The sequence below is a fragment of the Saccostrea echinata genome, unplaced genomic scaffold (assembly GCF_033153115.1).
Source record: "Saccostrea echinata isolate AGI-Se365-2 ecotype Australia unplaced genomic scaffold, CSIRO_AGI_Sech_v1 ptg000030l, whole genome shotgun sequence".
Taxonomy (NCBI): domain Eukaryota; kingdom Metazoa; phylum Mollusca; class Bivalvia; order Ostreida; family Ostreidae; genus Saccostrea; species Saccostrea echinata.
In genome coordinates, this window is record NW_026889779.1 from 31,055,001 (window position 1) to 31,080,477 (window position 25,477).

Genomic DNA, 25,477 nt, shown 5'->3' on the forward strand with positions numbered 1-25,477 from the left:
TGAGATTAACAGACAGGACAAACAGTTTATGTACTTGTCATGTGCATGGAAAATGTGAAATAAAATCCACATTTTAGATATAAATAAGAGAGCTTTGGCAATTATAGAATGTAATATTTTAAGTATGATGAAATAGCAAGCATCTTTGTAGTAAACAAAAGCTAATTAATAAATGGATTCAAAATCAGACTGGCCAGTCATCTGTAATTGAACAAACTTGACCTCGGCTGTTTACAACTTTATTAATTATAAATGGATTCATCACCCATTTATTTCTGCAGGGAACAACCCTTTCCTCTAACATCCAGTCCAGTGCTCTACCAATCAAGCTAAAGGGTTAACTCAATAGCCCAAGCTAGTAGGAAGCCGTGCATCACACACTACCATATATTTTTAAAGGGAAAATATAATGAATCTTTCTGATCTCTGTCGCCTCGAGGCCTTTGGATGTGGCCAAAACCATCAAAATTTATCCAATCTTCAAACACCTTTCATACCCCTGGACATAAAATGGTCAAACTGACGACCTGATTATAATGAGCAATCAGCCCTTTATCAAAACTGTTGTATCCCCTTGGGTTTGCCCCCAGTGTAGGGCTAAGTTGGTCATATTCCTACAGTGATCCCTATCTCATAGTCATCACTATCTCACATATTTTCAAATTAATGGCCAGAAAGTATTCAACTAACAAAATTCTCATGTTTCTGGAGTGACAACTCCAACTTTTGGGATTAAAATTCATAAAAATTTGGGACAAATAGACCTTACTATGTCATTCAATTTTGTTGTTATAGTTATCATAAACTGTAAATGTCGATATTTTACTGTATTTACTTGCATATAAGTTGGGATTTTTGAGAGTGAAATTTCGGTCCAAAACTACCATATATACTTGCCTATTTAAGTCGGTATTTTGGGAGTTAAATTTTGGTTCAGAACTCTATGTCCGACTTATAGGTGAGTCATAAAAAGGTTAGTATTTTTCTGGACGGCGAAATGTAGTATTTAATAAACATTTCCCATGATTATCATTGAACAAAGTCTGGATATATCATATCATATCATGTATTCTGAGATTATACATAAAGTACAAGTGTTTACATATTTTAATAACTTTATCTAAGTGTGCATTATGTATTTTTCTTATTGATTTAAATTTAAATATCAGCGTCATTTCTAAAAATATTAATCGAAACCAGGTTTAAACATTAGAGCATTAATTTGAAAATGTCAGCTGATTCTGGCAAAAAGTTGTACCGACTTATAAGCGGGTCAATGGCAAATCCCTCCAAAATAACCTCAAAGCATACAACCGACTTATAGGCGAGTATATACGGTATATGTCCCACTTATATGCGAGTCCTACAAAAATCGGTATTTTTCTGGGAGAAGAAATTTAGTTATTTTGAAACAACTCCAATGATAACCATTTGTAAAGGCCAGAACTTGATCTTTTGCAGGAAAGGAAGAACTAAGGTTACCATATAACACAAGTGCTTACAGATTTAAATGATCTTATATTTGTTTAAATTGTTGATAAAAGATCAAATATCAGTCATACCTCAACCATACTTGAAAAAAAACAAGTAAATACAATAGAATATTAATCTGAAATTGGGAACAGATTCTGGCAAAAAATGAAGACTTACAAGTAGATCAATGGCAAATTCCTGCCAAATAATCTGAAAAAACCCACTTATAAGTGAAATGACTTATAGGTGAGTATATATGGTAAGTGTGTTGATAATTACAAGAACTAGTATCAGGCACATTAATTAGTGTCTAGTTAACTGTCAAAAAACAGGAAAAAGCAAAACAATTCGACATTTCAAGGGACTTCAACTCCATCGGGTGCACAGATTTTTATCACACTTGCTATGTAGCTAGAGCTTGTTATTTTGATTTCACCTCTGCCAGAATTTGCATTTCTGCTTTTCCTGAGTTATGCATATATCATGCGTATGTACTGTTTATAGTAACAACAGCCTTGTCCTTTATTGGGTCAAATTGAATTGTTTGAAGAAGACATGCCCAACATCAATACTATTAATAATTTCCAAATCTGCCCAGTAGTTTCAGAGATGATTTTTAAAAAAAATTAACAACAACAGATGCCAAGAGATAGAATATGTTCACTAAGCTCTCTAGGCCAGGTGAAGTAAAATTCTACTCATCATCAAGGTACAAGCTTCACAGTTCTCACCAGTAAGGTGATTTCCAGATAAAAGTGGGGTTTAATTAGTCAGGTAAAGAAACCCAAGATACTCAGGTGACCAACTAGGCCCCTGCACTTCTTGTTTTCCAAAACCAGAGACCAATTTATTAAAACAGTCTACAACCTCATCAAATTTTATATCGCTTATGCATCAGGACACACCTTGCAAGTCTGGAACCAGGTTTTGCATGGTTGGGGAGTGGGGATATGTATTTACACATCTACTATATTGGTACATCCGTAATACCAAAATGATCAAAATTGTTTCCAGGATATAAAATTCACAATGTGTTTTAATCAATTATTAAAATACTGAACTGTTCTCTTAAATCCAGTTGATTGCATCAATTCCCCCTCCTGGTGGTGTTGTGAGAGGGCTAGTACATTGTTGTTTATATAGCCTCCTTTTTCTCCTGTGGGTACTGGATCTTTCGTTTTGTGTACCAAATCTTACTTTGTTGTCATGTCACTTCACCATTGATTTTAGCCTTCAAAGATTTCAAAAACAAAATACTCATCTCACCAAAGCTCTTGCTGGGCGATGTAACATTTGGTAATTATTAGTGACAACTAGCTCATTAATTGCAACTTTCCACTGTATCCATTAGAAATGAACTTAGAAATATAAAATAACACGATTTTTCTACTAATATAGTTTAATGAAATTCATTGCATATTAATGCTTTCATGACCAGCAAATTAAAACACACACAAGTTTTTTAAAAATATTTGTGACTTAAACTCCATACCTACATTGACATTGTCAAAATCCCTGTAATCCATAATTAAAAACTCACACAATGGAAGAATAAAAAAAAAAGAGAGACATTTTTTTTCTTAAATAAAAAATTGGATTTGATTTTAAACACTGTGGCTTCGAGACTAATCCCATTTCCAATTCCAATACTATTTTGGTCTAAGGCACTAACACAAAAACTCTAATGTGTACAATGGAATGGTTACTTCCCCTACACCAAACTAAAATGTGTAACATTTTCTTATCAAAACAAATAATAAATAAATATAGAAATCAGACATTTTAACAAATGAAAATTAAAGAGAATGGTTGGAATGCTGTTGCAGGAGCTTGTTTATAAAAAAAAGGAATGCATAGTTCTCAAAAAAAGAAGTCTGAAAGTTGTCACTATTAAACACATCCATATATACAAATAATGTACAAAATTCAACATAGGAAAAAAAAAGTCATAACAAATGAATAAATAAATAATTTTTGACTAATAACAGATCTGTCAGGAGACTAGGGTGTTGTCCTATGCACTTTTTTTTCACGACTCACAAAAATGTGCGGAAACACGTGCGGTGGGGTGCCATATTGGGGACTCCCAAAGGGAGCGTGGATTGTCAATATTAAGAGACAAAATTATTTCCTCTTGGAGCATTCATATAAAAAACAGTAAATCATAATATATATATACACAAATACATGCACACAACATTTGTATACAACAATCGGAATGTATAAAAGTATTTACAATTCATTGTGGTTTGTTCCCATGTGTTCGGGAACTTGACATTTACACACTCTATGCACATTACCTTGTATTTATTTTTCCTCATGTCAACTATGATGAACACTTTTACTAAATCACTACACAACAAGTTTTGGAATGTTCAATAAATAATCCCTGACACAAGTTATTTCAAAACAACTGGGAAATACCAGGAAACAGAAACTGCTACAAATATATGTTACTTTATAATATTTCTGTGCATTTCAGACAAACTTGCTAATTTATCACACAAAGTACATGTATATAGTGATCTTACGACAAGTAAACTAAGAGGTAACAAGGCATCAATGACACCAATCTTCAAAGACGAGGTGACCACACATTGAATTACTAAATGAGATAATGTATATACAAGTGAAGAAAATAACTCCTCACATAGCATCCAATTAATCATATCAAGTTAAACACTATCATCAAATCATGAGACATTTATACAATCATGTACTATCTTAATAAGACATTTTAATGTTTCAGAATCTTTCAACCCCATTCAACTAACTGTTCACCAATTTAAAATTCACTTAATATACATTTGCTTCAATATTCATGCATTTGATTATCATTTTATTTCCCCAAATACTTTTTACATGCCATCTTCATACATTTCCCATAGCAATGTTTAAATGTCATCTATTTCTCATAGTATCAATTTCCCATAGCAATGTTCATATGCCATCTATTTCATATGCCATTTATTTCCCATAGCAATGTTCACATGCCCAGTAGCTTGGCAGCACTGTCTGCTGAGTCTAGCATCTGGTCGATGGATCCCACATCCACACCAAGCAGATTGTGGAGAATGTCAGCACTGTTGTCTTTGGTATCTGTCTCCATGGTAATGGTGGTGGATTTTGCCGGCTGTGGTATCGGGGTGGAGGAAACCGTGATAAACTGTGGGCGGTTCTCCTGTACAAACAATACAGATAATGTCAATCAATAAAAACTAAAAAAAAATTTTTTTATCAAATTTGATTTCTTTGAAGAAATACCAATAGAACAGTGTCCTTACAATGACTTTGGGAGAATCTGTCATGACAGTAACAGGGATCACTGGGATAGCAGCAGCAGGCATTCTGGGTAATATAGGTCGATGATGAGTCATCAGTTTACTGACACCAGGTTCATCTTGGTTGTTGTTATTGTCCTCATCATCACTTGGGCTCAGTGAGCCAGAGTCCACATGCTTCTTACGATGCCTCATCATACTGTGCTTCAAGGTGAAGCGCTTGTGGCAGATGTCACATTCAAAAGGCCTCTCTCCTACAATCAATGTCAACATTTTTAGTCAAGAATGATTATTTTCAAATAATTATTCCTCATAAAGTAATTTATCTAACATCTACTTATTAAGGTTCATTGATACTCTGATAAGAGAGATAACTCTTAATGACATAAAAGTCTATTATTCCTTTAGAAATTTGACAAGTTGAAATGTCTTTTTTGTCCAATTCTGCCCTGCAAGCTATGCTAAAGTTGTTTGAATTTTACTTATAAAACACATTTCTTTTGAAAAATCATAACAGTTAAAGCAATATTTTATGTGAGTGAGTAAAGGGTTTATGAACATTAAATTACATGATAATTACCTGTGTGGGATCTCATGTGGCGCCTCAGGTCCTGCAAGGACCAGAATCGCTTAGGACAGAGTGAACAGTACACTTTACGCTGCATGTAGTCCGCAGACACCACCTCCATCTTAGGGTCATCTGCATTCTGACCAGGAATCTCCAGCACTGCCCCTTGATCCACCTTATTACAGTTGTTCTCCACCACCTTATCCATATGTCTGGCAAATGTGTCCACATTATCCACCTTGTTCTTTTCCTTGAGGATCTTCCAGTCAGAGGAGTGGGCGCTCTCCTGATGATCTAGGCAGGACTTTCGGGTCTCGTATGAGGCATCACACAAGTAACACTTGAAAGGGAGATCAATGTTGTGCTCCTTCAGGTGGCGAACCAGTAATTTACGAGAGACAAATTTCTCATTGCATTTCCAGCAGTTGGTGATCTTATCAACATTGTAGTTGTCTCGCTCTGGGTTGATCTGGCGTTCTGCAGACCCTGTGAATTCTGGGATAGGCGATGGTTTAGGAGAGGGTTCTTCTATGGAGTTATCAATGTTCAGCGGAATTATATCATCATCGTCATCATCATCATCAGATTTCAAGTCATCGGGAACTATAAAAGTGGTTATGGCAGTTGGAGTGTCGGAGTCCTGAAAAGAAAAGAAAGAGGTATAAAATTTTTGAACTAATGAATTATGGAAAATTTAAGCAAACTTTGTCTCCGTTTCAGGTTGAAAAAAAAACAACTTTACCTTGGTCTTGTTTAGGAGGCTCTGTTCATCCTGCTTGTTAAGTTGAATGTCCATGTTGTAACTCTCAATACTGTACATGCCACGCTCGTGTGGGGGAATGGTGGTACTGAGTCCCTTGGTGACAGCTCTATCAAGGTCAGCCAGGGTGTCCGGAAGTTCACAGCCAACATGGCGCTCCTTGTAGTGCTTCAGCAGGTTACCTTTAATAAGGAAAAAAATGACATGAGATACTAATGGTAATCAAACAAAAAAAAAAATCGAAAAAAATCAGATAATTATCATACAAAAATGCTTTGTGAAACATTGTTCAATGCACACCTTGAGTTGAAAAGGAGCTGAATACACAGAGATGACACTTGTATGGGCGGTCCATGGTTTGACGAGACAGTGGGTCCATCATGTTAACACCATGTTTCCTGATGAGATGGCGCTCGCGGTTTGACTTGGTGGAGAAAGTGACTGGGCAGCGGGGACATTTAAATGGCTTCTGTCCTGTGTGGGTCAGGAGATGGCGGGTAAGGGAGCTAACCCACGGGAAGGTCCTGGTGCAGTAAGGACATTGTAACTTATGTGGGGAGTCAGCATATGAATTTCTTTTCTTCTTCACTAGAAGCTTGTCTGCAGGCTCTGTCACTGTCTTTGGTATTTTTGGTGCATTGATGAACTGAAACAAGTAAAAAGACAAAATATTTGGAACTGCAGACTGGAAAATTTATTCTATCATGGTTCAAGCTTTGTTAAGACTTAAATATGCTCAACTAACAAATACATTTATTGTACTTTATATACAAGTATGAGAAAAACTTACCATCTTAGCAAACTGTTCTGGGCTCTCTGCTATTTCAGGCATGTCTTGGTCACTGTGCATGCTAGAGTTATCCCCCTTATTTCTAGGGCTGAGAACAGGAGGTTCCTCCAGATCTTTGCTTTTACATGTACCGTCTTCATCAATGGAATAATCCATTGAATCATCACCTGATTTACCAGACAGGTTAGAATTATCAATTGGAAATGATTGGAAAGGTTGAATGGCGGCATCAAGAATTTTTTTCACCGAGGCAAGATCTGAGGCAGTATCTGAACCTAAGATGAACAATGTTCAAAGTCAAACAATATTCTTTCAAGAACATGTTACATTACTCTATAAATTCTTCCTGAACTGTTTCTCTTAACTATTTTTCAAAGTATAAATTAAACTGACAATTCTTTTAAATCTTGAATTTTAAAAAGTAAATTTTCAGTTCATAAGAATAATCAATAACTGAACTTCTAAAATTCCCCAGTAACAATCACTGGTAAAACCATACAGAAATGAAAATAGAAAAGAGATTAAACTACATTCATAAACTCAAAATTGCACACAAATCTAACTGAACTAACTTAACTTGTCTGAACACAAACAAAAAAGATTGTTTTAAGAATAAGCGTACCATTCAACTCCATAGACAAAATACTATAAAAATTATAATGATTTGTAACATAGGCATAGAAATGAAGAAAAAAAACATTATAAACAATAACCAACACTATACACATACTTACACATCCTAATATGAGAATACTTTTATAGGCAAAAAGATTTTATTAGTGAAAAGCCATTTATTTAAACAATGTAATAATGTACGATGACTTTAAATTCAAAAACCACCTCCATGAAACAGAAAATTATTTGGTTCATAAATCTTACCATGATTGAATTTGGAGTCTGGTTTGTTAATTCTATCCTTTAGACTCCTTGCATTGTTTCCAGTTTTTGGAAAGCGCATCAGGATTTTCATCCTTTCCTCGCTGCCATGGCTAGTGGACAGTTTGGTTGATGGTTCTGATGTTGTGGCTTCCTTCAGCGCCTGTTTCTCCATTCTCTCCAGCAGATGGTGGTGGTCCTGCAACAGGTGGCGCTCCAGCATCCTCTGACTGGAGATTCCCATTGGACAGAACTGGCACTGGTATACATTAGTGTCATATACGATGGAGCGGGAATTCTAGAATTTAAAATATACCATCATTTAAAAGCCTGAATTGTCAACTTTTAAAGTCTCATTTTATTATTTAATTCTCTCATAACCATATCACTTTCAGATTATGTAAAGATATTTGATAAAAAATGGTGAAAAAAGAAGACATACTGGGGTCGGAGAATCACTGGCCTCCTTTCCTTTAAAAGAAAGATCCATTGGCAACTCGTCCACTTTTGGTTTGACATCAGGTGTTGAGGTAGAACTCCTGTTTACGCTAAAGTCAAGAGGCAAATCATCCATGTCCATTGGCTCCTGCTTAATTTTCACGGCTTCTGCCTTAATATTTGTAATGGGGGACTGAGTACGGCTTTCTGTTGCTAGGAGAGATTTGGTGGATGAGTGGGCAGCTGGCGGATTTCCTCCAGAGAAGTCAAGTGTGTCTGCTGTCTGGCTGTCATCCGACAAGCCCTCCCCAAACGACTTCTCCCCATCCTCCAGGAGGGAGGGTTCATTAACATGGATGAACTGCTCTATCTGATACTGGGATACCTCAGGGTGTTGCTTCTGTAGATGTCTGACACAGTTAGCTTTGGTAGAGAACCCAATGTCACAGCGCATACAGAGGAAGGGTTTCTGTGGACAGCTGCTGTGTGAACGGAGGTGGTGTTTTAAAGCCCGAAAAAACTTGAAGTCTTCACCACAGTATTTACAGACTGTGTCAGGGGACTGGAAATTTTCTGTGGTGCTGGAGGATTCTGCCACATATTTATTGTACCCAATGGCAGCATCTACTTCTTCTTTCAGATACTTGCCATGCTTCTTTCTGTAATCAGTAATTATACATGTAATTAGTAAATTATCATGCAAATTTCAGGGGGATTATTTAGCTTTGGCTGAACATAAAATTATCTAATTTCAATTTTTAATAATTTTCAATGATTAATAAAGGATATTAAACACAAGTATACAATTTTCCAAAGTGAGCTGAATTCAGTACCTGACATGCCTCTCGCAGTTGGCTTTAGTAGTGAAGGCAAAGTCACAAACTCTGCACTGAAATGGTCGTTCTCCATTGTGGGTTCTTAGATGACGAATCAGTGTGCTCTTATCTGCACTGGAGTAACTACATAGGTTACATTTGTATGGAGACAGACCAAGGTGGGTTCGAGTGTGACCTGTAATAAAAACCAAATTAAAATTAAAATTCTTCTTACAGTATTGCTTTTTTTATAACTCTAGTAATTTAAATGTGATACAGCAAATTTCTAGACAATTCTACCTTCTTATATGCCTAGTCTAATTAATCACAATTTATTCTATAAAACTTTCCTTGCACTTTGTTAATTGGTTTCACTTAAAAGCCACTTCATTGTTTTCACAACAGATTATCTCCCTTTAACCATGATGCACAGGTTAAGCTTTCTATGGGAATGTAAATGACAAAAAGAAATACACACAAAACTAAAAGAATTTTAAAAAAAAGTCTTGATAAATCTAAGAAAATGATGACACATTTATAAACCAAAATAAGACACAACAATCCATATCAAAATAAAAATTGTAGATTTTGAAAGTATGACACACCATGCTTAAATGCATTCTATTCAATTTTGGAAAATAATTTTCTATATAAAATTGAATCTACTGAATCTTTTAAAGCTAAAAAAATAGAAATAAAATAAGAAAGTTAAAATAAAAAGCTTTTCAAGATGAGTTACAGTAAGTGCCATTTAGATAGGGACTTGTATAACTTTACATTCTTTCTCTTTTTTAAATTTAATTAAGTTCTGCAGATGTAATTATCTTGTTAATTATCATTTATTATTTCCATTCAAAGCTTACATAAACCAAAGGAAAGGGAAAAAATGGCCACAAATAAGTTATTCTAATATATGTTTCTCTGTGTTAGTCTCCTCTTTGCCTGTCAAAGTCTTATTCACTTATTAAAACCATAATTAACATTAATGTATTTTAGATCATGCAATATGCAAATAGGAACTGCAGGAAATAAACTGAAAACATATAAACAACAATTGAACATCGGTACAATATGCACAAGTTGATACAATAACCTGTTATTGCTTTAATTTCTGAGCAAAACCAGCGCTAGCAAAAAAGAAAGAAGTTTGTATTATTTCTCATATTGGAAAAGAAAATCAGAAGACTTTAAACATCCCCAAATTTTGATGAAAAAAAGAGAAAAAAAATTGTTTCCCACCTATGGTAAAAAAAAAAATGGAATTAGTAATGTGACTTTTAATTAATAATGTATTTGATATTTAAATTATTTAATTGGATGTCATTTATTCCCTTGAATCTTCAAATTAACACATTTCCTGTCAGGAACCTAGCACAATGATTGAGGTGCTGTCAATAATCTAATAATTTAGCACAACAAGGGAGCAGACACCATCATCATTTCAACTGACTCTTTTGAACGTGTGTGGCATCTGAGTGCAGTTTACATGATCTCAAATAAATCACATTTCTAATGGAAAACCAAAAAAATCAGTGAACCAATAAATGTATACAATTTTATTACAATTATAGAGAAAGATGGATCTTTAACATAAAATACATTTTCCATAAAAGAAATAGCAAAAAAAAAAAGAAAAATTCTCTTGCCTTTCATGGTTCTATAGTTGGTGAACACCAGATCACAGTATTTGCACTGGAAGACACCATTCTTATTGGGGTACTTGTCAGACATTTCTCCAGAAGAGCCACTCTCACTGCTGGGAGGGGGTGTTGGAAGGGGGCTGGAAATATTCTGTCCCGCCATCATACTGGTCAGCATAGCTGGACTTGTCATGGCTGCTAGGGTAGTTAGCTGGTTCAGAGACATAGTGTTGTTGGCACTGGACTTTGGCAAACCAAGGGGAAGTATTGAAGGCATGAAGGCTTTAAACTGAGAAGCATTGAGACCAGAAATTTGCTCCATTCCTTGGAAGAACTGAGGCATGGCCATAGCAGCCTGGACAAACTTCTGGGCTTCAATGTAAGCTTTGGCCTGTTCTTCAGGAGACATCTGGGCAAATTTGGCAGCAATAAGTGGATTAATGGGAGATATATCAGAGGAGAAAACCTGGCCAAGTCTGGCAAAATAATCATTATTTTCTTTCTTATCCATGCTTGGGTTTGCTTCTAACTTCAGTTCTTTATCTCTTTTCTGTAAAAGTTCGGCTTCGCTCACAGTGGTCAAACCAAATGAGGCTAAGAAATCATGTTTTCCAATTTTATCAGGTTTTGGGGATTTCAGGACTTTTTCAGTTTTGCTCTTTACCATGACATCATTGAAAGCTTTGTCTGATAGATGCTTGACCATGTGAAGGTGAAGTTCGTTAGTGTCCAAAAAATCACACTCACATAGAGGGCACTGTGAGGTCTTCTCTGGACTATGAGTGTACTCGTGTAAGAGTAAAGATGCTCGAGATGGAAAGGCCTTTGAACACTCGCTACAGTGAAAATTGTGGTAAATACTGCTCGATATTCTCACGTTTTCCTCACAATAGGACTTGGCAACTAAAGGAAATTTTTTGACTGAGAAGTCCATAAAACCAAGATCATAGAATCCCACAACAGCTGGGGGAGAGGACTTAGGCTCAGGGTTGTTTTCAGTATCTTCCACAGACTTCTCCTTACTGTGGACCATAAGTTTGTGCATGCTCAGGCCCCTGAGGGTTGGAAATGACATGTGACATATTCCACATTTCATAGAATACTCAGGGTGGGTGTCTAGGTGGGTCTCTAGTCCATATTTACACAGGAAGCCCTTGTTACAGACAGGACAGTGAAGCTGGTCTCCTTCTCTCTCCTCTCCGTTCACAGACTGAAAATTCAATAAAAAATAATTGTTACTTCAATCAACCCGCAAACTAATTAAAATCATACATTAAAACATCAACTTTATTCAAATTAACAAAACACAGAAAACATTCATCTAGTTTAAATTTTTTCCTAGATTTAAAAAAAAATCAAAATTCTGATGAGTCTGTGCTCCACCTTTTTGATTCCAGCAATGACAAGACAATGTTTATGAATCCACTGAAACTCTTCAGATATTAACACTGTTAAGCTTGATGACAGGTGCTAAGTAATAAGCGGGTTGTCAAGTTAACTCTAATTAATCATGCAGAAAATTAAGCTATTTTGTCTATACTGATACATATTTTCTAAAATGATAAATATATTCCCAAGCCGTTTAATATGTTAATATAATCATGCAAATATTTTTAGCATTATAATAAAGACACATCACAAGAAATCACAAAATCTGTCCATTTTCTCTACCTCCAAGGGACCTTTCCTGTCATGGTGGGCGGAGTTGGTGAAGGATTTGATTTCTGTTCGGGAGTCCTTTGGTTTTTTGGTAATACTGGATGGTGGTGGTGTGACTAGAGTGGGGGATTTCTCCGTTACGACCTGGGTAGGGGTAACCTGGGTTAGGTTTATCTTCTTTGTTGGACTGGTATACTGATTAGGAGAATACTCAATGAAGTTGAATGCTCTCTTCTGACCAACAGAAACAGGTTCGCTTGCAGTCAAGACTTGAGGTTTGGTCTCTAGAATGGAGAACTTTGGCATATTGGACAGAAGTTCGGTTGACAGAAGTGATGTTCCTGGCGATATGGTCAGTGATGTAGTGGGAGTGCTGGTGTTAGGAATTATGGGCCTAGATTTCCAGGTGGGAGTTTTAGGTTTTGGACGGATGGGTTTCATTCCTGTGGATCCACCGAGTTCATTTTCTTTGGCATGAATTCTTGAATGGCGATGCATATTACCATTTGTAGTAAATGACATTTTACAGATCTTACACTGAAATGGTCTTTCCCCTGAAAGAAATTTGACATAAAATATTTTAGCCAATCCAACATGAAAGATGAGTCCATAAGACTAAAGGCTCTAAGAATGAAAAAAAAAACTAACAAATTCCAACTGAACACACAAAAAAAAATATACAAAAATATTTTCTTTCTGATTTCTCATAAGTTTTATAGATTATTTCATTGATTACTTTCTGAATTCTTGTTTTATTGATTATTTCATTGATTACTGGGTAGGAAATATTACCTGAATGTACGAGCATATGTCGATCAAGTGAACTCTGAGAACTGAGCACTTTTCCACAAATGGTGCAGGTGTTGGCCTGAGAAGTGTTGTTTTGGTTGTGGGACCTGATGTGTTTGGTTAAATCATGAGATGATGAGAGGATGGTTTTACATATGGGACAGGCGTACTTTGCATCACCCCCTTCTCCATTAGTGATGGGTAAAATCTGTGAGAGGAAAAGTTTTTCTACTTAACCACTACACAATAAGATCAACCCACTGGTCTCCAAATTTCACATGCACTACATGAAACATGCTTAATATCTAGTAATAATTTCATTTGTACAGATTATTTTATTTCACAGCATATGGTAAAGTTTAGCAGAAGATGGTAGCTTTTACTTTTAGTCATTTAATAATGAAATCTTACTCTTTGATAAAATCATCTTTAAATGTAAACAAGATTCTTTTTTTTTTATTCGGGGAAACTTATTCCTCATCAAGATTAAGGATAAAGATTATCTATAATCCATCTTAATCCTCTGGATGTTTGAATTATCTGAGACTGATTCTTGCCATAATTTCTTATTCTTTAATCTTGATAATCTCCTTAATAAAAGAATAATCATAAAATTACAAACAAGAATTTCCATTGAATGTAACAAAACTGTATTAGCATCAACTTGAGGTATCAAAGGGGATTAAAAGTACAGGCAAAAGATAAGTACAGTAATTATACATATATTTTATAAGTAACAAAAGAATGTCGGCAGCTGAAATGGAAAGCTTTTAAACACTGAAAAAGCAATATCTTGAGTACACAATGACAGTTTAGGAAAAAAAAAAGAAGAAAGGCTGCACCAAAGAAAGAAACTATTCATTAAGCAAATATTTAGGGCTTAATTCAGTGTTAATATATATGAACTTTTTTTTATGTAACACTAAGAAATGATAATTAAATGGGCCATAACAGACAAAATTTCAGCAAGTTTCTTTGGTGCATTGGAATTAAAGAGAGTATATAGACAGAGATATGCACACATTCATGTACTCACAAAACTGAAATTTTGATTATTTTTTTTTTTTAATATTGAACACACAGTTTTAGAATCACAGGCTGTTCAACATTATGTCAGTTATGACTACAAAGATCAAAGTAAATAATATACAAGAATATATTTTAAAAAAAGAGAAGATAAACAGATGTTATTACTTGTAACGTAGACTATGCACATGCAGTGTAATTATTGCACCCTCACCAGAATGTGTAAAACTAATCATGCAAGGCATGCTGGGAGATTGTAGCTGTAGGGAATTCTGGGACTGATGTTGCTATAGGTACTAGTTATGAGTAACCAGTATTGCTGCAGGTGACAATATAACTGTCATGTAATACCTTAGATTCTGACTCCTCACACTCTACATTTACATCAGGATCTTTTTCCGCTTGATTTGACAGAGTCTGAAATTTGATCGTCTCATTTTTATCACACATTTCTTTTTAGATCGATTGTATAGATTTTTAAAAAAAAAATAAACATATAAAATTTATACATAATAAAAATTTGGAAAATTAAGATAATCAATTTTAGTTCCCCCCCCCCCCTGAATTGTAATAATTTTTTCTTTTTAATTCTTTTTAAAAAATTATTTTTTTAAATTTTTTTTTTAAAAAGGCAAAAGTTTTTTAAAAGGTTGTGAAACCCTCATTTTTCCCTTTAAAAAGAAAAAAGATGGAGGAATATCTCCCTTTTTCTTGCATGACAGCTCTCCTTGTCTTTGAAAAAAGACATCTTAAAAGAAAAGATGCACTCAAAGTCTGAAGGACAGATATGTTAAAGGAAAATTCACTCACAATGAAGAGGGAAAAAAACTTGTTATAAAGATATAGCACACAGAAAAAAATTTAGAATAAGATTCTTTGGACAAAATTTTCTTCCAATCTAATAAAAGTCACTCTCTTTTTGTTACTGTTAAAAAGAACTTGTAAAAAATATTTACCTTTTTTCCTCGTCTATGAACTTTAGATGCTGATATATTTGAGCTAAGTCCACTGGGACTGAGTTGATCAGAAAGACTAGAAACGGAAGGAGTCCGAGATGACTTTTCCGACACAGTGTTAGGTTCTCCACTATCAATGAACAACTGGTCCTGCTCCGAGGAACAATTACTCAGTTGGTCCTGATTGCTTAAGGATGGAGAAGTGAATATGAAGTTATTGGGTTTAAAGCTGTCGTCTGTGTTTTTAAGTAATGTGGCACTCCTGGCTACCTCTGTCTGCGATGTATAGCTACTGGCTTCAGAGGATGACTGCTGTATATTATTAACGGTTATCAAATCATCTTGATCATCAATGTCTTCTGCTTGCCTGGAGGTGTCCACAACTAGTGGAGCATAATCATCGTAATCAAGATCCTAAAGAAACAATCAAAGAAATGTCACCAGTTTATGAGGTAGGATGGCTTACACACAGTCAGTCCTAGTCAAGTGGTCAATCACAATTTTTCACTGATCAATAAACTAATGAGGATAAAAAAACAACTCTCTTGGCTGAAGAGACCACTGGAGACAAAAGGTTGAGTGATTCATTCTCCATTCATCATACTTTGGGAGAGATGAAACAATGCATTTTGTCCGACCGAGCAGAACACTGTCCCTGGTAACAGAAATGCTCTGCCCCGCAGGCAAAATGATGTTACTGCCAAAGATTATTGAGAGACAAAGTATGTAGGTACAGTTATAACCAAGCTACAATGCCCCCAAGACAATAGCAATTAACGACAATTATGAGCCTGGTGTAAACAAATGACACTGCAATCAGTAAGTGAAGAAACTGATTAGCAGGAAATAAATGTGGTACCGTCACACCTGAATGTTGTGGTCAGGCTACATGCTTATTTTTTGGTGTCGACATAATTTTTTCAGGACCCATCGAGAATATTTGTTGGTTTATTTGGCAGATGACATCACAGTCTTGAGACCGGATTTTAACTGCATTTACTCCTAATCTGACAATGTAACAAATCTATTTTTTGTCTACTCCCTGTTTAATTAGATTTCTAATCTATCATTTCGTATTCAAACTGTATCAATGAAATCTCTGTCTCGATTGGGGAAAAAAATTGTTGATAAATATTTTCCTTTCTACTTCTATAATAAAATTCCACTTCATGTTTATTCATTTTCATTGCTACAGCAATTAGAAGTTTTGTCATTAATTTGTAATTTATAATTATTAGTAGCTATATAAAAGTGAACTTTATGAATAAACAAGGTAGGTAATTAAAGACACTGACTGCCATTCTTAATAAATATTCTCAGCAAATGAACTGACAAATAGGACTGCCCATCTTCATACTGAATTTCACATATACATATATTTATTTAATTTTTTAAAATAAAAATGCAATATCATTTCAAATATTCTTAATTAATATGAATGTGTTACAGAAACAGTAACGAGATTTAAATCTAATTTTTTTTCATGGAATACACTTCATACCCTTAATTTTTTCAGGTGTTGGTATGTTAAAAAAAATGATTACTGATTAAAGATTATCATATCTGTAATTATTATTCAAACATTTAACTGTGATATTTTTCTTCCTCCTCACGATTTGGAATGTTGAAGTGTACTTCGTCTAATTTGAACGATAGATGTCAAAGCCAATTTTGACAGTGAACCTTTACAACATCTGATTGTTTTATTCATGAGCCCGTTAATAAGTGGCAGGATCCATCCCTCTACCAAACTGTGCAGCCATAAAATAAATCATTAAAAATTTATGAAAAATTCAACAGAAAAAATTTCAAGTACATGGACCCTGGGGAAAAGTGAATTGATGACTTGCACAAATTCAATTAACTCCGTCCACTCTGAAAACATACCTATGATAAAGACAATGCATGAATCAAAATTTGATCCCTTTTCATAAATTTTATCTAATTTGATGTAAAATAAGGAATGTTAATTCCGACTTTTCAAATATTTTATTAATGGCCGTAAATCAGTACATCACTTTGAACTGAACCTATACCTGATCAGCCTTACGGAAAAAAGGAACATTACAATTCATGGAATACTTAATTTTTTGACAAAATGTTAATACTGGTAAAACTCGTCTCCTAATTTTCTAAGTCAATGTATGAATAACCTTCACCAACTGAACATTGATTGGTTTCGAGTTCCCAAATTTTTCCTTACGTCAAAGATGTCTAAGAAACACAAAGGTCCTATTTCGGGTTTGATTGATATTTTTCCCTGAAGAGATAAAGCCATGGCCAAAAATAAGGACACATGACATCTCCATTTTTTCCCAGGATACAGAATAAAAGACCTTTTCCTCCGTTTGTTACATGTGGTAAACATTTTCATAATTCCAGTGTTTTATGATCTGACAGTTGTAGACATGCCTAGGACAACGTCCCTTAACATTCCCGTGAACATGATGTGTGTAAGATTTATTATCGCAATTTTAATGAAAATCCACTGATTGTTAATTCAGAGAAAATCCATAATTTTGACTTCTAATAAAAGTGACCATAAAAAAACCTGTCAGACTCTTTTTTTTTTTAAAAATAGATTTGATTTACGATACCATCCTGTGTAGAACTTCTCCCCCACAAAAATATGACTGCTGAAAATTATATCCTTAGTCATCTAACTGCCATTGAAAAATCATACCGATAATATTTTAATACATTGAATTGGAGAGCCAGGTACCCATATCTTGTTACAATCACCAGCAAATTATTACCAGTCCCTGCCGATTATCAAGCCAAGACCTTGGCTCGGGATTTGTTTCCAAATAAAAGAAAAAAATATTACTGTTCTCTCCTGTTGCCTAATATAATTAGTATCAGTAACTAATTGCCGGGCTTTTGAAATTACATGAAGGCAATTAGAGAGCACATTTTCCTTGTGATGACCCTCAAGAAAATATCTACATATAATTATTTTAATGACGGCAATTTCTTCCGGAGCTTTGTAAAACTGTGGAAAAGAAAATTCAGATAGTGTGAGAATGCAGCGAGAGGCAAATCTATAGATTCTGGTGAATGCCTGATACTTCTATTTACATAGTTTAAAGCAATTGTGACGTATTCACCATTCATCACACACTTTATCTGAAGTGCTGAATAAGAGTCAAATTATCCTTGATTTTCAATATCCTTCAAGAAAATTGATGCCGATCTCAGCCCACAGATACCTTTAGAAAGGGTTGATTCAATATCAGTGCTTGCTATTTACCCAGTAACAAACGAGAGCTGGGCCCTGAGAGGAGAATATGAATGTTTGTCATTTTGAGTAGCACGCACCAAGCTCCTCTCAAGTTCACAATTCAATGTCACGTGTAACTCTAGAAAAATAAATGTATTAAATTTTTTTAGAAAAATAAAAAGGGGATGGAGTCTACAATCTCCCTCTTTAATTTTTGCTTTATCAATGCAACTAGTGAGTATATAGCGGGAGTTTTGTGTGTGCGAGACATCTAACGGGACCACATCATTAATTACAACAGCCATTCAACAAGTTGGAGCGTCATAAAAATAAATTTCATAAAGACGACTTTTTTTTCCTAAGGTACATCCTGCAGGGGGATGGGAACAATGCATAGGTTGTCATTTTAATTGTATCCCGAACACTCATATCAAGGCACAATCAGTCAGTCCCTGTAGTCTACGAACAATAAGAATTAAAATATGCTCAGCAATATCTCTGCTACCCTCGTAACCCCAACATCAATACAGCGCACATAGTGTAAAGAATTCATATATGACTACATGTTATTTGATAAAATATTGTCCTATTCAGTAACCGATAAAGATGATGTTTAATGTGATAACTGCTTCAGACTTTACATTGCAGCCCATCCAAGATCACCTCAATGAATCTGCATGGTTCAGCAAATCAGGCTAGTCGCGCAATTATCCTTATTATGTGCTGCCGATTGCCCGTTCAATTAAACGGTGATTCATTAGTACTCGCTATCTCTCTATCTGCCGTCTCAATCTGAATCTTTAACTAGAGGTATGCTTCAATTCAGTATCAGGATATCATCTCTAACATTGATTACCAGTGCATCCATACAACTTTATGTATCAATTTAAATGTGCTTTTGTGCCTTAGGAGACAAAAAAAGCATTGGCCTTGGACAAACTATTTGGTACCTTTATTTGACTGCTGTACCTCACAAAACTTTGTCTCTCAAAATTTCTTAATGCCCCATCAATTAAATGATGCTATGTCAGACAGCTATTCATTTCTCAGATTTTTTTTTATAAATTAACCATAAAGGTCATCAAAGATAAGAATATGTATCCTGAAATTATTTAATAAGGAAAAATTGTTTTTCAATCTATTGATTGGCTTTATGTTTTCAGAGAAAAAATTATTTCTTCCTTAACTATTACTTCCTACACATCAATTTCTTTTGGGAACTTATTTTCTATAAATTGCTTCCTTCTTGGCAGCAAAATGAAGTAATTCTGAACAGGTGATCAGGTACAGACAACCCCCATAGCAGGCTAAGTTTCTGACTAAGTGTTGCCACCATAGCAGGCAATGTTTCTGGCTAAGTGTTGCCACCATAGCAAGCTAGATTTCTGGCTAAGTGTTGCCATCATAGCATGTTATATTTCTGGCTAAGTGTTGCCACCATAGCAGGCTATTTTCCTGGCTAAGTGTTGCCATCATAGCAGGCTATGTTCCTGGCTACATGTTGCCACCACAGCAGGCTATGTTTCTGGCTAAGTGTTGCCACCATAGCAGGCTATGTTTCTGGCTAAGTGTTGCCACCATAGCAGGCTATGTTCCTGGCTACATGTTGCCTGCTGTTACCATTGCCTCCCTCTGTCTGTAGCCAGCTACCATGTTCCTATATCCACTTCTGTTGGGATACTGATCTTTTGTTGCCAATACCTACCTATAAAACATACAATAAAACAGAGGACTAATTTACCTGATCTGACTCTTGTTCATTCAAGTTCTCATAACTGGCCACCATTGTAAAGCAGGGCTCCTTGTTGACCTTAGCCACATGGTTCTCTTCTTGGTCTATAAGAAAAGAAAAGTATTCATTGAGTAAAATCAATTCCTGATGACTGACTCTTGTAAAAGGATAAGAGAAGACCCCCATCTCACAATAAGATGATGCTTCAAAATCATTTAACACTGCATAAATCATCAATTGAAGTGTATTTCATCAAAGGAGGGAATGAATTCTGCAATAAAAACTACTTATTACAAGAAAGCAGTATTTATTTATTGCCTAAGACTGTATTGATATAGACGGCTTTGATCCTGCTTCTTGAATCCCAATGCTCTTTAAAGATTCCAGTACTAAGGATTCTGACCATTGTGAATGTCGAGCACTCAAATTGTTTTATCCTGCTTCACATCTCCCCAAGTTCTCCGGTCTATTTTCCCTTTATACACTGTGCAAATATCTTGTAAAACTTTATTTGTATAAGACTATTCACTTAAAACATCACATTTCTTTCCCTTTAACATCATCCAGAATACTTTACAAAAGATTAAAGCTTGTCAGGCTACAGAGAAATGGAAAAATACTTCAGATCTGTTATCAACAAGCATTAAGAGTTTCCATTGAATTTAAAAAACTACAATTTATCTGTTATTTCCAGAAACTTACAAAATGACACTCTTAAATTTTTTAACCTTCTCAATGCAAGAAAATCGATGAGAAAGATTCTACTAATAGAATGAAAATGTGTATATTTACAAGAGAGCACAGTTCTATAAGTGGTCCTGAATCAATTATGATGAACACAATACCTAGTCATTATACTTGTGCTCATTTATGAAGAAAAAAATTCAACAGATCTCCAACACCCCTCTAGAAGGGATATTAGATTTTTTTGGCTTCTCAGTGGATAAAAGATTCAGTTCAGTTATGTAATTTAATGAATTAAACTACCAAATAATACCATGCGGTTAAAGAGAGATGCTAAAAGGAAATCTGCAATGAAACAAGCTTTTAAGTACCGGATGTTACCAGAATACAGAGTGTATAAAACCCTCATCAAATCTTCACAAGATGGCTGTAAGAGAAATGGTCAGTGACAACTCAAACATTTTTTTCTTGTTAATTTTTTTTTTCAAAATTGACAATTATTCATGTTTCTGTGAGAATTTTCCCTTTTAAATTTTTTAAAATGGTTTTTTTATCCATGGAAAACCTCCTCATGAATTTTATCAGTATGATCCACATCAAAATGCATTAAGACAAAGCTAACTAACATGAAGGACAAAAGACATGAGACAAGCAACAGGAGATGTACCGCGAAGATCTTGTGACAACAATCTGTACAATCATTCCAGACTTCTGACTCACGGCCCAGGACGTTTCTTTAATTGCTGATGTGGAAATGCATGCCATTACGATTGATAAATCTCAAGCAATCATACATCCATTATACAAAAAAAAAATCTCTTAAAAAACTGTAAAAATGACATCCATCACAAGGAGAGCAAGGAAGAGAGTATGTATCAATCTAAGGGGGAGTCATGTTTAGACTTGGGGACTTTTATTTCCCCGCAGCTGGTAGTGGAGTCAGAATATATTGACTTACAAAGCTTCCGTAATAATAAAACTACAAAGATTCTGTAGAGTTTCTCCATTTATTTTAATTATCTGTAGATATTAATTTTTATAAAAAAGTATCCAGCCTTATCCCATAAAAGCTACGTCATCTAGGAAGGGTATTTAAAGCAGTACTTCAGAATTATGTGAAAGGAAAAAAAATCTCCTACACAAATAGAATTCACCAAACTTTTAAAATTCAGAAATCCCTCATCCAGGGATGAAATGTTTAATGTTCAATATTGACATTTCCCATGCATCCTTACTGTGGCCGATTGTATGTGCCAATTTCTGATTTACAACACCTTATTGAAGCCAGTAAGAATCCCCCCTTATTCTGGGAGTGTGTTACATCAATTTATTCTTCTTCCTATATAAACTATTTTACCACAACCGAGTCCCAAACAATATCTTGTTTAGTTTAAGCATCTATATAAGTATTCAATATTTTGCCTGCGATTTCTATGGCATTTAAGTGCTAATAGATTCTTCAACTTTTAAACATCTTTATCCTTTTGGGAAAAATGTAAATAGGTACACAGTTAAATATTTATACTGGGCATTTATAGTCTTGGTTGACACAGATGGACAGTTGCATTGAATTCCAGGATTTTGGGCTACTGGTCCAAATCTCTGGGATGATTACTCATAGCAAAGACACTCAACAGCTAGGGGGACGCTGTCAAAAGTTATGTTTGTTAGGGATTAATTATGGAGATAATCCCCTTATATAGATGAAAGGTCTTAATCTGTGATTAACATCAGAAAGATTTTACATGACTATTCACATCATGAAACACACTCTATTGATATAGCTGAGCAGCAATACTTTCCCCCTTCTATTTATCTCACACTAGTGATATTTGCATCCTGCAACTCATCAGGAAAAAAAAGTCTTAAAATCTAAATCTTCAAAAAAAAAAAAAATTCCTGGCTAATGTTTTATGCCATTTTTTTTTTAATTCAAGTGGGTGGGTGTTTTTGATCACTCTTATTAATATGCAATTATAATGTTAAGGTTATTGTTTACAAATTCACAAACATCTTGATGAAAGTCATTGTTAAATATTTGATGGCCGATCCATCATGGAGCTTTCAGAAGTAAGGGGGGAGCTACAGAGCTGGTCAATGCTCCTTATGGGTGTCCATCACGCTGGTCCTATGACAGGGGCAGTCAGATGTGACAGGCGATTTGTGGAGGAACTTCTCGCCAGTATTCAGCCACGAACCAAAGCCATTATCAGCTAGTAATGACAAAATATAAAGCCATGGCCCCAGGCCTACATAAGCAATGACCTTTGCTGCAGAGGTCATCGCTCACAGAGGAAAAGATTACACAATTCCATTTGTTTTTGGGGTTTGTTCCCAGTACAGCTTGAACCAATCAACCTGTCAGATTTACAAGAAGGACAATTTTTACTGCCATCATCCACCACTATTAACAGGTATAAAAATAACAGATACATGGTCCCTTTCTAAGAACATCCCTTTATGCAGTCGTGTACATATTCTGTCATCATCTTGTTCTCCTCTTAACGCTACAACATCGTTAATGGTACATACACCAACATTTATGGCCATCTATCAATTCTCCTTAACAGAGAAAGGGAGCACGAAATACTTCCATATATAGCACTGCTAAAAACAGGTCGCTTGGAAACAGGAGCCGCAAATAGACAGGTTATCATCAACACTAAAGCATCAAGTTGCCCGCCAACTAACACCATACACGATGTCTCAAATGTAAGCCTTTATTTGTGACGAACAATGAATTACCCAGTAATGCATCAACACAAAATGATGTTTATCTGCATCCTTTCATCCTTATCTCACCTGCTTACTTCACGTATCTGAACTTCCTACTGTTTCGTGCTTACAGTGATAAGCTACCCCAAAAAAGACAACTGACCTGACAACGTCAAGTGACACTGCAGAGACCAGAATTAAGGACACAATACTTCAAATTTAAAGCTGAAAGAGGAGACTAATCTTGGCCAGTATCTCGAGCATCATACAGTACAGACAGTCGTACGCTTGTGAAGGTTACAGGGTTGCAGAGTGCCCATCTGAATATCGCATTAATATTTCCTGATTATTTAAATGCCACCAAGAAATTCAGATTAGGAGAAACATCAAAAGACTTGTATTAAAACAAGGAATTTTTTTTTCTTCATTTTCTATTACACATCATGTACCTTATATCAATTTGCCATTAATTAGATTCATCTGGATTCCATATTTTATCTATAGGACTACCTTGTGCATGGTCCATGATGGCACAAAGTTCCTTCTGAAATTTTTTGTTAATTCTGCCTTTGACACATTGATGCTGTAATGTGTAATTAAAATCAATCTTTAATTGTCCACAGCTTAATCAAAAGCCTGCAATTTATTAGACTTCATTTCCATGAGCGAAATGTTTAGCACTTGCATGACAATATTTAATAATTATTCACAAATACAGGATAATTCTTATGTTTGTTACTTTAGACATAACAGTCAAGAAGTCAGGAGTTAGCCGTCATGGCCGACTGTCGGACCATGTCTGGTCCTGATTCGTGGGTCAACCACCATAAAGAACGGCTAACACCAGTATCCTCTGTCAAAAACAATGATGTATCACCGTCACTTTGCGGCCATTATCACGATACATCATTTGATCATTACAACAAAAAGAATTACACAGCCATGTCACATTGTAGCCATATTCATCATCAGTGAGTATTGCTAATAAAGATACTTTTCATGTTCTGTTAATGACGGAAACAACCAAAACAAAAGAAACCGGCAAAAACAATGTCTGCTAATGATTTCTTCCTTTCCATATTTAGCACCTTTCATACAAGAAATTATTTTCTTTTTTAAAATGTACAGTTTTTCCCCCTCAATCATTGATAAAGTTCAAGTTCTTGTGGCTACTAGTAAAGATTTATGCTTTTCTTTACAAAATATAAGGAAAGACATCAAGACTTTTAAAATCAATTAGTGAAGAGAATTATAAATGTAAATTGATTGGTTAAATGAAGTACGTAACACTAGTAGCATGATTAGATATTCATGTCATTCCATGTATGGAAACCAGGCACAAAACCACAGGTAATGTAAGGCGAGTTTGACAGAGGGATGAAGAGAAAAAACAACAACTTGAGGCCATCGTAGTGTAAGTACACACATGATTGATGGACTGAGGGCTTGATGTCTCAGCTTCCGATAACGAAGCCTGGACTTACATACTACGTTCCCGAAGCAACGTGTGAAAACACCCTGCAGTGCAGTTAACACATGTCAACCATGGTATGTTAGGAAATATTTCACACCAAAAAACAATCAGTTTTTATCTTCCACAAATCACCAACACTTCATCAACTCCACATTCTAAAATAATACATTCAGTACTTTATGAATAATTTCAAAAGTTCCTGAATTTATGATGATGTGTTTAATATCAGTCATGTGGTGCTGACACCCTTTTTCTGAACACTGTTATGACACATTCAACATGCATTCAAATTTACCAGAAAAAAATGGAAAATTTTGATTGATCAATACATCAAAAGATTATTTCAATTTGCATCATATGATTTAAATAAAGCTGTCCAACTTTCTTTTTTTTTTTAAAGTACAGACTTATTTATATTCTCATCAACCATTTAAATTTTTCTAGGTTTTAAAAGCAGCTTTTCATTTAACACTGTATATGGAAAATATCTTTCACTTAAAATTGTTTCTTAATATTTCTTTTATGCTTCTTTATATTCTCGATGACACCTGTACATTCCTAAATGTGGGCCCTGAGGCAAG

At 35.0% G+C, this 25,477-nt stretch overlaps 1 protein-coding gene across 1 annotated transcript in view; it reads right to left on the reverse strand.

The window, feature by feature from the left end:
• Window positions 1–2,854: 2,854 nt before the first annotated feature.
• Window positions 2,855–25,477, reverse strand: part of LOC133197020 (ras-responsive element-binding protein 1-like) — a 33,274-nt gene continuing 10,651 nt past the window's right edge. Inside the window, exons 2-17 of the mRNA XM_061332859.1 lie at window positions 20,033–20,127; window positions 15,072–15,485; window positions 14,467–14,532; window positions 13,093–13,297; window positions 12,313–12,854; window positions 10,523–11,851; window positions 10,095–10,128; window positions 9,020–9,197; window positions 8,191–8,845; window positions 7,752–8,046; window positions 6,873–7,147; window positions 6,383–6,728; window positions 6,065–6,264; window positions 5,335–5,962; window positions 4,758–5,008; window positions 2,855–4,654 (exon numbers count right to left, since the gene is read on the reverse strand). Of these exons, the coding sequence (XP_061188843.1) occupies window positions 4,460–4,654; window positions 4,758–5,008; window positions 5,335–5,962; window positions 6,065–6,264; window positions 6,383–6,728; window positions 6,873–7,147; window positions 7,752–8,046; window positions 8,191–8,845; window positions 9,020–9,197; window positions 10,095–10,128; window positions 10,523–11,851; window positions 12,313–12,854; window positions 13,093–13,297; window positions 14,467–14,532; window positions 15,072–15,485; window positions 20,033–20,127 (5,708 nt within the window). The 3' untranslated portion in view covers window positions 2,855–4,459. The remainder of the gene's footprint in view (window positions 4,655–4,757; window positions 5,009–5,334; window positions 5,963–6,064; window positions 6,265–6,382; window positions 6,729–6,872; window positions 7,148–7,751; window positions 8,047–8,190; window positions 8,846–9,019; window positions 9,198–10,094; window positions 10,129–10,522; window positions 11,852–12,312; window positions 12,855–13,092; window positions 13,298–14,466; window positions 14,533–15,071; window positions 15,486–20,032; window positions 20,128–25,477) is intronic.